We start from the raw sequence: 15,977 nt of genomic DNA, 5'->3' as shown, positions 1-15,977 counted from the left end.
TTTAGTGATTGATATTGAATATTCGTCCATATAATTAAAACCATTTATTTATTGTGGATACATATTAGTGATAGAAACTGTGTTTAAAATCTTTTTCAAGTGTTTTTTTAAACTTTTCCAAGTGTTTATAAGATATTTTTTTCAATTGATATTAGACTATACTCTTAAGGCGTGTTTTGAAAATATAATGTAATGAATTTATACTATACGCGCGCAACATGCAACACAAATGGACCGAATTAAAAAAGTCTGCACACAAATAAAAATTAAAAATGTGATTATGAATCATATACATTATTGATTAATAGTAAATAATGTTAGTAGAAAGGTTTGTTTCGTCCTGGTACATGGGTAAGGGGTAGGAATATAGGAAATGGCGTAAGCCAGCTTGGATACTGTCGTTTTCGGAGGCCATCTATAATTAAGTTATTTACGGCAGCCATTTGGATGACTTTGACCTTATTACCTGAGAATATCTACTTTATTAGTGGTGTTTCTGGCATATGCTGCTTTGTAGGGCTCCAGTACGGTTCTCCTTGTTCTGATGCTTGGGTTTCTAGAGGCACTGAATGCTGCCTCGATTTCCAGTGCATGGACCAAGGCCGCGTAGCACTTCTTGTGTCGGGCCATACAAAGAGTTTGCTGAACCTCAGCATCTCTGAGCCCATATATAAAAGCACTAGTTGCTAGCTGCTGGTGGAACACTGTTGGTGCTTCTGCGTAGGTGAGGTACACGAGTCGCTTGATGTTGGCTTCGAATTCTTGGAGGGTTTCTGAATAACTCTGTTGACTTGTCTTCAAGGTTGTTCTATACAACTCTTGCTGCACATTTTTCATTTCCTCCTGACCCTTCTTCATTTCCTCTATTTTATGATTCATTTAGTCCCAGAAAACATTATATTCTTAAGCTCCTCGGCAGTCATCTTTCTTGTCCTCATCCACTACTAATCTGTCACTATCTGTACCGCCCTACGATCTACAATGTAATTTGTCCTAAGAGGTTGCCGAAAATTATACTGAATTTAACACTAACTTAACTACAACTACACTCTAACTAACTACTATTCCTAACACTTATTTCAATTCTAAAAAAATTTATATTCAAATTTTTTATCTTTATAAACCATTCATAAATTATTTAATTATGACTATCCCACTTCTGAAGTGTTACACCTATAATTTCAGGTGAAATGGCTTCGTAAGGGATATGCCAATTAGGTTTTACTACAGTTTTATTGATTACTATTATTTAAATTAATAATACATTATTTTACTTAAAAATGTGCGATCTCAAAGAACTGGCACTTAAAAATGTTTATCCGTAAGTCACTCAATGTCGGTCAAGTTCTTCAATTCGCACTCCACACTGGAGCTAGGCTCAACAATAGATTCACTCCTTACCTCGCGCCTGTCCACAAACACAGACTACTGAGTCGCCGCACTATAACGATTCAGTCGGGCACCGCATCGCGCCACTCTCTGGGGGGTCTCTCAGCCTCTTCGCTGATGTTACACTTCCCTTCGATCGGAATCCGCTCAATACTTCGCAAAGGCCGGCGTCGCTGCATAAGTAGTGTTTGGCACCCTTCTCGAAGCGACGAGAGCAGAAGTGATGATCCGCGTCATCCGACTCCCGAAGCATCGAGAATTGTCGCTTGCTCACGCGACTTCACGCGGCAGCCCACGGAATTACAAAGGCCACTCAGTGATAGATAATGGCACCGAGGCAGGAAGATTTGGGTGGTGCTTTGGGGGGAGTGGGTATCGACGACACTTGTAATCCGGCTTAACTTTTGAGGCATGCCTTACATCAGTTGAGGCCATATGATACGTGAATGATGCTAGTAGCCTGGCAGGACCGCCAGCCAGCTCCAAAGCTAGCGTGTGTCTCGCTTTTATTTGCATCCGTAACAACATATACCTTGGCATTAGTGGTTGGGGGTCCGTCTGCCAGTGGCTTTCGTGGAGGTAGGGTCCATCGCAATTTTTAATTGAATGACCTCGCTGGTTTCGAACCGATGCGTCCTTAATGAAAGTGCATTTAATAAATAATATTTTATAAACATTTTATTAATCAAGTGTTTTATAAATTTAAAATTTTTTCCACATTTTTCTGATAATAATTATGGATTTTCAATAAGGCGGCCGTGATGTCATAATCCAAGATAGCGGAATGTTTTAATTAAATATTTTATAAATTTTTTTTTATAATTTCCTAGCATAAAGAATATGGATATTCAAGATAGTGGCTCTAAAAATAATTGAAATGGTTAGGTCCTTATTGAAGATGGTAGGTGTGATGTAAGTAACGTTTGTTAATTATTTTTTAAATCGTAATTAAGATTTTTTTAAATACATATATTACAATTTTACTCTCACCTCGAATTGATCTGAGGTCCGAAATTGATTATGCAACTAAACATATGAAGTTAGCAATCCATACTATTATTATAAAGCTGAAGAATTTGTTTGTTTGTTTGTTTGTTTGAACGCGCTAATCTCAGGAACCACTGGTCCGATTTGAAAAATTATTTCAGTGTTGGATAGTAAATTTATCGAGGAAGGCTATAGGCTATATTGCATTGTAAATAACATTAGGGATCCTTACTGAAAGTCCAATTTAGAATCAATTGCTTTGGAGGGGGTTAGATACAACGTGCTGTACAAGTACGAAGTGTGTGTTCACAATGCCGCAGGCGATAGAAGTGTATTTCCTATTGCCTATTAACCTTTTTGCCACGCACTAGATGCCTTATCATTCTTAATTTCCCCATACAAGTAAAAAACACCCGTGTGATATTAACAACGAAGCAATCAGTACCCTCAAAAGAGTTCAAATAGTATGTAAATACTTTTTATCACTAAAAATCGCAAACCTAAATTTTTGTTGTTTTTTTTCCTCTCTCTGTGTTTAATATGTTTGTTTTTTCTTTTACTATAATTATTTTTATTATTTTTAAATAATTTTCATGTTTCGGACCATGAAAAATTTTCCTCTCCCGTTACAATTCTGACAAGGACTTGTATATATATATATATATATATATATATATATATATAGGTATATATTGGTATATATATAGTGGTATTTCGCTTACATATATATATATATATATTTATATGTGTAAGCGAAAAACCACTCACTGACACACTCATCACGAGATCTCTAAAACTATACACCGATTGACTTTAAATTAAGCATAGTTACTCATTTTGTGGTGTAGACGCTCACAAAGAACGGATTCTGCGGAAATCCAATCCCAAAAGAAGTTTCGGGGCGTAATATATCAAAATTTCCAGTTTTTGGTAGGAAATCACCATGGCAACGGCTGTTGCTTTGTTGATGATTCATTCGTCTGTATGGCAACGACTATTTCATTGTTAGTGCAGTCCTCATCACCGTTGAAATTTTGCGGGTACTTTAAATATCAAAAATTGCCCTTTTTTAAGTATATATATTTTAATGACTTGAAACTTCACAGTAATGTTCCTTATGTTACGCAGGATGACATTTTCCGAAAATTATATCCCATGGGTGGTTAAAACCAGGCAACAGTGGGTACTTTGTCTTCATGAGAACAGGATTTTGCATTGTTCATACCTTCTGCGTCTCCATGGCAACGGGCATTGCACAGCAGTGGCGTACCCACAAGGAGGGGCATGTATAATGAGCGGCGCAAGAGTGATCTGCCTGTAGACTGCCCTAGCGAAGTACGGGTACATCAGTTGTACGTTGCGTGCACGAGTCGGGAAACCATCGGTGCTATTAATTTTCTCTCCGGTACATTATAAAGCATTGTCATAAATTTTCACTAATTTTTTTTATTTACCATTACTGTAAATGGGCGATGTGGCTTAATTTTTTCCATGAGTATAGCCGTGCGATGTTGGGTCGGGCAACTAGTTTTATTTATATTTTTTGGAATTTTTTCTGAATTTTTTGGTCGAAAATAAAAGATTTTCATTATATGGTCAAGGTGAAGATCTGACCTCGGCGGTTTATAGAGGTTTGTCTTTAGGGAATTTAATGCCCTTATTTGTATTTTGTTCATTTTAAGCCATTTTGAGGTTTTTCGAATTTTTAATTTTGGAATTTATGAGGAATAAAATGGGAAAATTTCCCTCAAAGCGGGAATTTTCCCCTCGAAGTAGAGATCTTTAGAGGAATTTGTGTCCTTTTGAGTTATTTTTTTATGAATTTTTAATAATTTTAGGGAAATTGACACCTAGATTTTCGCCGTGACGTCAGAGGTCAATCGGCACCACGCACCACAGCCAGAAGCCTGGGCTCATTCTGGCTATCATATACTTCTCTTAAACAACTATATATAAACATCAATCATTGCTAAAACGCCCACGCAATAACATGCTCAAGATATGCACCTTTTTTCCAAGTTGTGCAATTGTACTGATTGGTGGCACTTGCTCAACTTTACTTATTTTATAATTTTTTTGGTTTTAATAGCGAAATGGTTTCCACATATATTTTAATTCAATTTGGAATTTATTAATTTAATATGTCATTTTAAATATTTAAAGTTTACTAGTGAACAAAGTTGGAATTGTTTATAATAATTGTAATTAAGTGTAACTTAAATATTTGTAACACATCAATTTTGTTATTGTGCCAACGTAACTTCAAGTTTATTATGTACCATGATTTATTCTAATTTAATTATTTTAGTAAATGTGTAAAGGAACAATTTCATAATTTATGAATTAATTCATTATTTTGTGGTAAAATATTGTCAAGTAATAATCGATATATATATTGTATTTCCAAAAGGTATTCTCTACTAGTACTAAGGTAAGTGCACCGAATATGGCCTGTTTCCCTAATATGGCCTATTTACAGAAAAAATACTTAGTTCAGAAAAGTCCAGCAGGCAGCACCACTGCACAGCAGAAAGTATCGAATGCTTCCAACTAACGGCAAGAGAAAACGCCACGGGCACAATGACTCGCTACAGGACGTTCTTATTGTGTTTTTAGAAGTTGGTTGACGAAGCCATCTTATTTAATAACGTAATGAAAGAATAAATGTTTCTTACACGTAAGTCATACAATATTTAACTTTACTTTAAAATGTTAAGAATTTTATACTCTTTAAGATGGTATAATGAAATATGCTTTCATTTTACTAAAAACATAACTTCAACGTGGTTATTTAATTAAATGTAAAGTGTCCTAATATGGCCTGTGTAGGCCATATTAGGAACATAAAATCTGTGTTTCCATTTTTTACAATGTATTTATTTGTATGAATTTTTCTATGTTTTGGGTGATGGGTCCTCGTCTTAAACGTGCTCAGTGGACAGAGAAAGACTTGCAACATGCCGTTGAAGCGGTCAAGTCAAGTCGAACACACTATCAACATATGTAGCATCAGAAAGATTTGCTGTTCCACGTCGGACTTTACGCCGATATATCGATGAAGGTAAAACATTTAAATCAAAACTTGGTAGAAGAAGCATTCTTACCCATGAACAAGAGCAGGATTTGTGTGAACGTATAATAAAATTGGCCAACACTGGATATCCTTTAACAGCAACAGCTATCAGACTTTGTGTTTACCGATACTGTATAACCAACAATATCAAGAATATGGTTTCTATTCAAAAAGACCTTGCTGGACGGAAATGGCTCAAGGGGTTTCTGGAAAGAAATAAAAATATTGCTAAATGTACGGCTCAAAACCTCAACCCAGCAAGAGCACAAAAGGTCAACAAGTTTATTATGTCAGACTATTACAAGAAACTGAAAGAACTATTAATCTTTAAAAATCTAATGTGGAACCCTGAGAGTATATATAACGTCGACGAAAAGGGGTGTAGGTTAATTCTGCACAAACAACCTTCCGTGTATGCCAAAACAGGAAGTAAACGGGTATACATTGTTGCTAAAGAGCATGGAGAAAGTGTTTCCATTGTTGCTTGTAGCAACGCATTGGGCTCTGCTGTGCCCCCCATGATACGGTTCAAAGGTGTCCGTATGAAGCCAGAATATGTAGATAATTTACCTCCCAGCTCTGTCTGCCAGATGACACCACGAGGTAGTATGACAACGAAGGCATTTGTAAGCTGGATACATCATTTCAGTAGATTTAAAACACCAGGGCTATGCATCATTATATTCAATGGTGCTAAAAGCCATCCGTATTATGAAATTGTTGATGTGGCTGATCAGTACCAAATAACTCTTTTCTGCCTTCCAGCAAATACGACACATGAACTCCAGCCTCTGGATAAAATGGTGTTCAGAGCTTTTGAGCACTATTGGGATGAAGCTGTGTTGTTATACTGGAGTAATCATGGTGACAAAACAATTACAAAACATCGCTTTGGATCATTGTTCACTGGAGTGTGGGACAAATGCATGAATCCGTCCAACATTTAGCCAGGCTTCAGAGCTACAGGGATTTACCCATTTAATCCTGACATTCTGCCTGATAAAGCATATGCATCCAGCTCTGTCACCGAAAAAACTAGCCTTCTTAATGCGTGGGCCAACACATGTAGAGGTACAGCGAGAAAACTCCAACCAGCGACCTGAGTGTTCAGGAGTGCCTATTTTACCATGTCATGAAGAAGAGGAATTGGTACAGGAAGTACTGAGGAGACATAACACCGAAGGCAGCTCTGTTAACAGCACAAGTGATTCATTCAAAACTTTCTTGCCAACACCTCAAAAAGAAATTTCAAGAGCAGCAAAGAGGAAATCATCTCTAAACTGCAAGGCCATTCACCTGAAAAAATCTCTATTTTCAAGACCAAGTACAGAGCAGTCAAAGGAAGCTCCTGGTGCAAAAAGGAAAACTTCTCTCACGAAGGCAAATTTCTCAAGGCCAGGTGGGCGAAAGCTTGATGCTGGAAGACGCACAGACAGATTGCCCAAAGCTTCAACATCTGTCGCCGACCAAATACAAGAGTCATGGTACTGTGCTTTGTGCAAAGAAGAGAGAGTTAATGACATGCGAAAATGTTAGCTTTGTGAGAAATATCTCCATGAAGAATGTGTAGGACTTACGGCTGATGACACTGATGAGTTTATTTGTCCATATTGTGAAAAATAAAATTAGACTTATTTTAAACATTCATAATAATGTCATGAACACTTATATTTTAAATTAATCAATGGTTTGCCAGTTAATTTGATTTTATAGCATTTGTTGACCATTCATGTTAAACAATTTGTGACAATGACTAATGTCATTACCTATTCCTCTATTTTATTCTTTAATCATGCAATTTAAAAAAAAATTTAAATTTTAAGTAAAGAAAAAGGTATATTTATAAATATTTTGAAGCAAGAAAGTTTGTGTTGGCTTCAAAAATAAAGAATTTATCTGTTATATAGGTTGAAATTCTTATTAAATTTAAGTAAAAATTATAGAAATAACATTTAACATCACTAGAAGCAATATTCGAATATATAAAATTAAATTGTTTCAATTCATTATACATTTATTTAAGTGAATAATATTTTTTACAGCTAAGTAAAACTTTAATAATATTTTATCTGCTTAAATCACGATCGTGTGTCTAATATACCATATAAGGAGCACTAGGCCATATTATGTCCACAATACAGATTCGCAAAAAATGAAATTATTAAAAAATATCCTACACATTGCAAAACACGTCTTATAACAATTTTTGAGTACACAATATACTTCTCTACAACACACATAAATTATTCACCTATTTAGTCATTGGTTTTGTGTATAGGCACATCCAAACCTTAGTTAGGCCATATTCGGTGCACTTACCTTATTATCTATGTTCTTCTTCGTCTTGCCGTGAGCAAGAAAGGTCTTTCTTTTTCAACACCTTGACGCCATGATCAAGTAGTGAGAATTCGTGTCTGTAGAAGTTTGGGAATTTAACATGCTTTGAGCATTGTTTTACCGCACTAAGTGGTGAGTTTTTCTGATCAGTTAATTAAGAACGTCTGATAATGTTTGTAATACCGGAGTTGGTCAAATATCTTGGTTATTTGGTAATAGCGGTCGACGAGTACCGGCCATGCGGTTTACTTGAGTCGACCTAGTGCTGTGGAGTATGAGGCCTGTCCTCATCGGCCCTGAAGCCATGCAGTGACCGCATCTGCCAGGAAAGCCGTCATCTAATTTATTTTTTGGAATGATTTACTAACCTCAAAAAGCATGTGTTAAAATCTTTTTTTTGAACTAAATCACGTCGGACATTTTCGTCAAAATTCTGCAACGCACCAAGCTAAATTCTTTTGAAACAACATAATCCAACGTCAAAATAATCATAATAATTAGAGAAAGAGAAATTATGTAACAAAAAAATTAAGATATGTTTTTCATAAAAAAAACCTGTGTTTGATTGTTCGTTAATTACCTTTTGTGATAGCGGGGCCCTTGCTAAATACTTAAAAATATAAATATATAAATAATAATTTAAAATGATTTTGTAAAAGACGATACTCAAGAGATATTATGTAATTGATATGGAAAAGGTATATAAGTAAAATATATATAAAAAAAATATTTTTGAAATAAATTATTTACATGACATTATATTTTATTAATTAACTACCCAAATTGTGTAAGCGTGCATGACCAGTCAGCCAATTTTCTGGTCTCAACTAACCTCACATCAAAACACTTAATTGAGCCTTGGTTCACGGGCTTTCAGTGTTGTCCTACCTTTCACTCTTAACATAACTAGGTTACTGAAAGAGGTAGTTAATGGCGCAAAGTTCGTCAGTTCAAACTCAAGCTATCGCACATCGTATTTACATCTTTCAACAAGCCCCTCATATCCCCCAAGTCTAGGACATTTTCGCAAGTCTTAAGGCCTTCACCCGATATCTGGAGCTGATGGCGAGTCCCACCCACACTATGATACAGCGGCAGAGGGTTAAACCCAACTTGAAGTAGACGGCGGCGTTGATGGTGTCGACCTCTCCGTCACTTTAATGACCGAGGCAGTCGAGATTTCGCAATAGCCATCAGCGGCATCAGTGACATCATCAAGGCGGTTGATTCCAGCAACGATGATACGCGCGATTCAGCACGAGACGTAGAGAGCTACTGCTGGAAAGCGGCAATGGTCCTCGATCCGCCAGCTGTTTTAGAAGTTGACCTTCTCAAAACTTGTTGTGCAGGCATCAAGGACGAAATGTCTCGCTCAGGATTTCGCCTTCACTGCTATTTTCGCGTCCAGCGGTGACCCTGATACCTCTGGAACTCAATTTTTTGCCTGTTGTGGAGGTAAATTTCCTCGTCCTCCTAATAGTTCGTAATATCGATCACATGTCTGGGAGTGGAGGTCCCACTAATTTCTATACTCGACCAAATGTGTTCAAAATCGCTCTCCCGAACAAAATACATTATGTTGTCGAAAACACTCCCCTGTATTATAATCAAACTGCTTACATTAATCTGAAGCTTTCTTTCAAATATGTGCGGTATTTTGGGCATTATACACAACTCTCCATGCATTCCAAGCACGCTCTACTCTGACACACGCCGTCTGGCGCTGCTAGTGTACCTACCCCTTCTCCACCCTGACTCTTCCACAACCTTAAAATCTGTGTGATATAGTCATGTCACCACATGTCCTCTGCCACCTTATATAATTTTAACTACCTTTGACAAGCATTAAGATCAAATCGCTTTAGAAAATTTTCAAACAGTGCAGGGTCATCCGAGATGGTCGCCTTGACGTCACAGTCCCAGAAGACGATTGTAACGAAAAATTGCAACGGTGACATAATCCAAGTTGGCGGTCAGCTCCTAGACCTAACCCAGCTCCTCTCAAGAAACCCTGTGCCAGTATAACCCGATTCTTATAATACTTTAATATTTATAGAATTACTTGGTAATAGTACAGACAAGATGACCTAACATCGGTTAGGATGCGTTTGTCATATCATTGGTCTTTATAATTTAAAAAAAAAAACAACTTTATTGTTTCCATGATGATACAAGCTTGTTATTACTTTAAAGAAAAGTTATTTTTACAAAGAATTAACTACTAAGATATCTACTGAGTTCTATAACAAACTAACAATTGATAAACTTCAAATACCAACTCAAAACAATATTATGATTATCAAACCACATATACTTCATAAACATTTTATATATTCACAATTACTTCCATAGCCATTCTTTTTGTATCACATAACATCATGTTGTAATGCCAAACTTTTACTGCAGTAAAAAAATATATGACTTTGAAAGAGAAACACCGGCAGATGAAAGTAATGTTATCAAAACAATTGGTATCGTAGGAGTAGATATAATTGCTGACAGTATTCTCTATATTTCTGCATTCACTTAAGTGTTTCCTATTCTCACTGTGGCAATGGAGAACACAAAATAGTGGGAAAACACCGTCTTATGTTTGCTCCATTTTCCAAAACGTATAATTATAGAATGCAAATAATTTGTATACTATAGTTTACTTTCATAGTTTGAATTAAATTGGTAATTAAATTGCTAGAGCTACAGTTATTTTTTTTTCCGTACAGTAATTTACACGGAGGAATTAAAGTTATTAAACAAACTTTAACTTTTACGTTAATTTTATTAGTTCTAAGGCTTCAGGTGAGAATATGTAAACTTTCCTTCTTGTCACATGCCGAACGGTTGGGTGAGCCACGGGGTGGTGACGTGTTGCAGTGCCGCCGGACATCCTGGACTACCCCACCAGCACGGACATGGTGGTGCGCGAGGGCACCAACGTGACCTTGAGGTGCGCGGCCACGGGGTCCCCGCCGCCCACCATCACCTGGCGGCGGGAGAGCGGCGAGACCATCCCCATGGGCGGCGGTCAGGAGAGTAGGTAACTCGTACTCATCTTCCTCTCGTGTCGCTGTCCGTGCGCGGCGGAGTAACAGGGGAAACTACTTCCTTACAATACTTCCTGGGCTGTTTCTTTTATACCAAACAACCATTTATGGTGTCAGAAAATCATGGACATTTTTTCCAGGTAGTGACTTGTAGTAAAGACTTTTTTTGTAGAATTAAAAAAAAAATTGATTTTTTTAATCTCTCTTAAAATTACTTTTAAAATAAAAATAACGGTTGTGGCAACCACACGTGGAAGTAATGAAAGTTTACAGATAGAAGGATATAAATTGTGTAAGTTATACAAACACGACATTGGAACACACAGCGAAAATCAGACGAACCCAAAGGTGAGACATTAAAGATAATGTGGGCAACACAACGACAACAAAATACGAACCTAGCACTGTGACAAAAAATATATTTGTGACACCACAACGATTACCACTCAGACAAATACTGCGGGCTTCCAAAGACAAAACACTTTGTCTAAGGTCTTTTTTTATACTTATTTGCTGTTCTTGTTGTAACTGTCTCGTCATGTCAACCCAACTGTGTCCGTCTGTGCTGTAAAATATTTTCTGACCCAGTTCCTTCCACGGAATTTTTATGCTGTCTGTGTTATAACATTTTAACATTTGCTTATATTTGCTTGTTTACTGTGTGTTACCATATTGTTTGTCTAATATTGGAGTTTCTTATGATATACTTTGTAACCAGCAATGATGTATGTAAAAAAAATTTTAAATCTATCTTCTTTGTTGCATGAACCGTTCAAAGACCTTATCAGTGCATACTTTTAATTAAACTTTGTCCATTTTTGGGGGGGAACTAAATTGTTTACTCTTATTGGTTTCCTTTTTTGAGTGGTAGCTATGCTACCCAAGTTCCGAGGTGGCTGTCACATACATGTATATATATATATATATATACTACCTAATCAAGCTTAACCTGCACATGTCCGTGGTTATTTTTATTTTTTTCTTTCCGTGGCAATATCTGGCATCTTGATTTTATATTTTATTTAAATATAATTAAGTGTAAGGTATGTAACAGATGAAACCAACACTCCGATAGCAATACGTGTTTTAGGAAAAGCGCACAAATTACACATTCCGTCAGGTATTACAAAATTTCTTAATCTCGTCAGTACTTCTTTGTAAATTCAAATCCCAAAAGTCTCCAGATAGGTACAATATTTTGTTTTCTTTTTCATTGTGCAAAAAAAAATTACATATTTATTTCATTTGTGTTTGATTACTATAAGTTTGGGTAGTTTCCCAGAGAATGTTCTCTCCCGTGAAAACAGTTCCACGAATATATTTTTGATTACTTCTTATTACGAATAAAATAATGTTTAAATTGAGTTCATATTCATACATTTTTATTGATAAACTGTTTTCAAACACGTTAAAAAAACACATCTCCTTTCGTTCCCACTGTAGTGTACCTACAGGGTTCGAATCCTGTAATAGAGAATCCGCCCAATAAACTTTAAACAGCAACATACAACAGTGTAAGTAGTATATATTGGCCGGTCCGAGATCAGGCCTCAGGCGGTGGAGCCGAGAGCCGGCTCCGCCATCTTGGATTTGTGACGTCACGGCGGCAAAAATTCCTCAAAATTCCTCAAAAATGACTCAAAATGACTCAAAATTTCCCGTTTTAAGAAAAAATTTCCCGTTTTCGAGGGAAAAATTCCCGTTTCGATGGAAAATTTCCCGTTTTAGTCCTTAAAAATCCCAGCGGCTAGAAATGTCCTGATAGAGGCTTAAGCATCCTTAACTCAAGCCTCAGTTAAGCCTCTATCAGGATGTGACCTTGACCTTTGACCTTGACCCCGACAGCCATCTTGGATCCACCATCTTGGATGATGTCATTTCGTTTTCTCGAACATTCCGGCATTGTGTTATCCGCCATTTTGAATTATGACGTCACCGTTGCAATTTCCGTTATGGCCGCCATCTTTAAATTTATTATCCGATTTTAATGAAAAATATTTAAAAATTATAAAAAAATTAAATAATAAATTTTTAATAAAATATTTAAAAAACAAACATTTACGACACGGAGCTCGGAGTCCTCGGTTTAAACCCGACGAGTGCAAAAAAAAAAAAATGGCGACCGATCCTTCCCCCCGCGGTGGTTGCAGGCATACTGACTCCCTCCACTTTTTTTTCAAAGCATATATATATCGTCAGGTAGTATGACGTCATGTCCGCCATCTTGTCCTCGTCTGCTGGAAGCCATCATCAGTGTATCGTCGAGGAGAGTGCGCTGATGCCATGTTAGTTTAGTTCTTATCCGCTAGAGTGCAGTAATCATTTATTATTGCTGTGACACCCAACATCTTGTCATTTGGCCGCCATCTTGAAAATCCATAATTATTTAGCTAGAAATTCGGGAAAAATTCCAAAATTCATTAAATAAACTTGTAATCTATATACTGATCGATTAGGTCGACTAAGGTCCTTGGTACGATCTAGGACGATGCAAAAAAATTAAATATAACATCAATTTAACATAATAGTAACAGGTTCGAGGAATTAAACACCACAAGTTCTTTTACAAACATAATATTTATTACATAATTTTTATTCTACTACAGGATCATTTGCGAAAGACAGCAATCTTATAATCATTTAGTTCCGCAGCGATGTGAAATGACTAATTCTTAGCTCCAATCGGTTTATACTAGACAGAGTCCAGCCAGAACCTTTACAGACATAGTTCACCTCTTCTTGACAGAGTTTCTGGATACCATTTTTAACAGTTTGCTTCACATCGTTAGAACTGTAAATTACTGCAGCCGATGTATTGAATGCACACTTCTTCACTTTGTCATCGAACGGATATGGCTTTCCATATATACAGTCCAACCACAAGTTATATTTCAAAGGTCCGTTTGTTGCTACATCATCAGTAAGCTGATTAATTATGTCCTCTCTGATATCATCAAGAAAATTACAAATGTCTTTCGACTCACCTAACGTATTTAAATAATAGTAGTACTTCAATGTTCCACGAAATGCAGACTGCGCCAAGTAGAAGCCATTATCGTTCACTTGTAATGCACCGAACACAGTCTTAGGTTTATTTTCCTGTTCAGACGTCATACCAATCGGTTGCTGCACATCGGTTTTCTTGCTTGTACGCTCACGATCCTTCAACCTAAACCGAGGAGTCGAAATTTCTGCAGGTAGTTCAGCAGTAGGCACACGGACTTCACCTTTACAGTTTTTCGCATGACGTCGCAAATTATCAATTCTAGTAAACCATTCATGACACTCATCACATCGAAACTTCATGCGAGATGGATTCTTCGTGCATTTGCTCCGCTCATGTCTTCGTGCATCATGAGCAAATGCGAACGACGTATCACAGTAGCTGCAAGGATACCGTGGTGATGAAGACGAACCTTTCAGACCCGATCCAGATACTGACGTTGCCGCAGTTGCACCATCTCCAGGCATACTCTTATGAACATCAATGCATCGTTGTTGCACCGAAACCTTTACTTTCTGCCGAACAGCAGGACCTTTGCATGCCTTCATGTGCGTTTTCATATTATCTTTTCTGGCAAACTGCTTATGACATTTCTCACAAACAAACATTTTACGATATAGGTTCTTGGCACATTCTCTATTCTCATGTCGTCGAGCATTGCTGTTATTTGAGAAAATCTTGTCGCAGTAACAGCACCGATGTTCGTTAGTTGTTGTCGATTCGGCATCCATTGAAGTCTCCATTGATGGCGAACCAGCGTTCGCCGAGTTTTCCTGTGCAGCCAGCACTAGCGGCATTAAAGACTCTTCTGCTGGCGATACCACGTCTGTTGAAGTCTCCTCCAGTGTTGACATCGATGTTGCCAACGGGATCTGCTCCACCATCGTCGACGCTGACGTCAAGGTTCCCGCAGTCGATGGTACAATCTCCATCGAGTTCGTCGTTAAAGTCGGTAAAGATGCCATCGAGTTCTCAAGAACAGTTAATTACGTGATTAATGCACCAGAAGAAACAAACTAGGAGATCCTTACACCGACGACGTCTTAACAAACTGAGCGACCTGCTGTCTAGGACTCACTTATATACATGCACCGTATGGAATAATACGCTAGTCAAATCAAGAACCATTTACAATAATACTCGAGTCAAAACAACATTAAAAATAGAAGGACCATCAACGAAAAGGCAGCACATTTGGAAGCACCGACAACGAAAAGGCAGCACATTTGGAAGCACCGACAACGAAAAGGCAGCACATTTGGAAGCACCGACAACGAAAAGGCAGCACATTTGGAAGCACCGACAACGAAAAGGCAGCACATTTGGAAGCACCGACAACGAAAAGGCAGCACATTTGGAAGCACCGACAACGAAAAGGCAGCACATTTGGAAGCACCGACAACGAAAAGGCAGCACATTTTGGATGCACCATCGAATAAGTAAGCACCGACAACGAAAAGGCAGCACATTTGGAAGCACCGACAACGTAAAGGCAGCACATTTGGAAGCACCGACAACGAAAAGGCAGCACATTTGGAAGCACCGACAACGAAAAGGCAGCACATTTGGAAGCACCGACAACGAAAAGGCAGCACATTTGGAAGCACCGACAACGTAAAGGCAGCACATATGGAAGCACCGACAACGTAAAGGCAGCACATTTGGAAGCACCGACAACGAAAAGGGAGCACATTTGGAAGCACCGACAACGAAAAGGCAGCACATTTTGGATGCACCATCGAATAAGTAAGCACCGACAACGAAAAGGCAGCACATTTGGAAGCACCGACAACGAAAAGGCAGCACATTTGGAAGCACCGACAACGAAAAGGCAGCACATTTGGAAGCACCGACAACGAAAAGGCAGCACATTTGGAAGCACCGACAACGAAAAGGCAGCACATTTGGAAGCACCGACAACGTAAAGGCAGCACATTTGGAAGCACCGACAACGTAAAGGCAGCACATTTGGAAGCACCGACAACGTAAAGGCAGCACATTTGGAAGCACCGACAACGTAAAGGCAGCACATATGGAAGCACCGACAACGTAAAGGCAGCACATTTGGAAGCACCGACAACGAAAAGGGAGCACATTTGGAAGCACCGACAACGAAAAGGCAGCACATTTCGAAGCACCAACAACG

The 15,977-nt window shown here is 37.9% G+C and overlaps 1 protein-coding gene across 1 annotated transcript in view; it reads left to right on the top strand.

The window, feature by feature from the left end:
• Positions 1-15,977, top strand: part of LOC134534406 (lachesin-like) — a 424,713-nt gene that overhangs the window by 282,549 nt on the left and 126,187 nt on the right. Inside the window, exon 4 of the mRNA XM_063372870.1 lies at positions 10,658-10,816. Coding sequence (XP_063228940.1) covers positions 10,658-10,816 — 159 coding nt within the window. The remainder of the gene's footprint in view (positions 1-10,657; positions 10,817-15,977) is intronic.

This window comes from Bacillus rossius, chromosome 7 (genome assembly GCF_032445375.1).
Source record: "Bacillus rossius redtenbacheri isolate Brsri chromosome 7, Brsri_v3, whole genome shotgun sequence".
Lineage (NCBI taxonomy): Eukaryota > Metazoa > Arthropoda > Insecta > Phasmatodea > Bacillidae > Bacillus > Bacillus rossius.
Note: the sequence above shows the minus strand (reverse complement) of the source record. Positions and strands in the feature narration are given on the sequence as shown.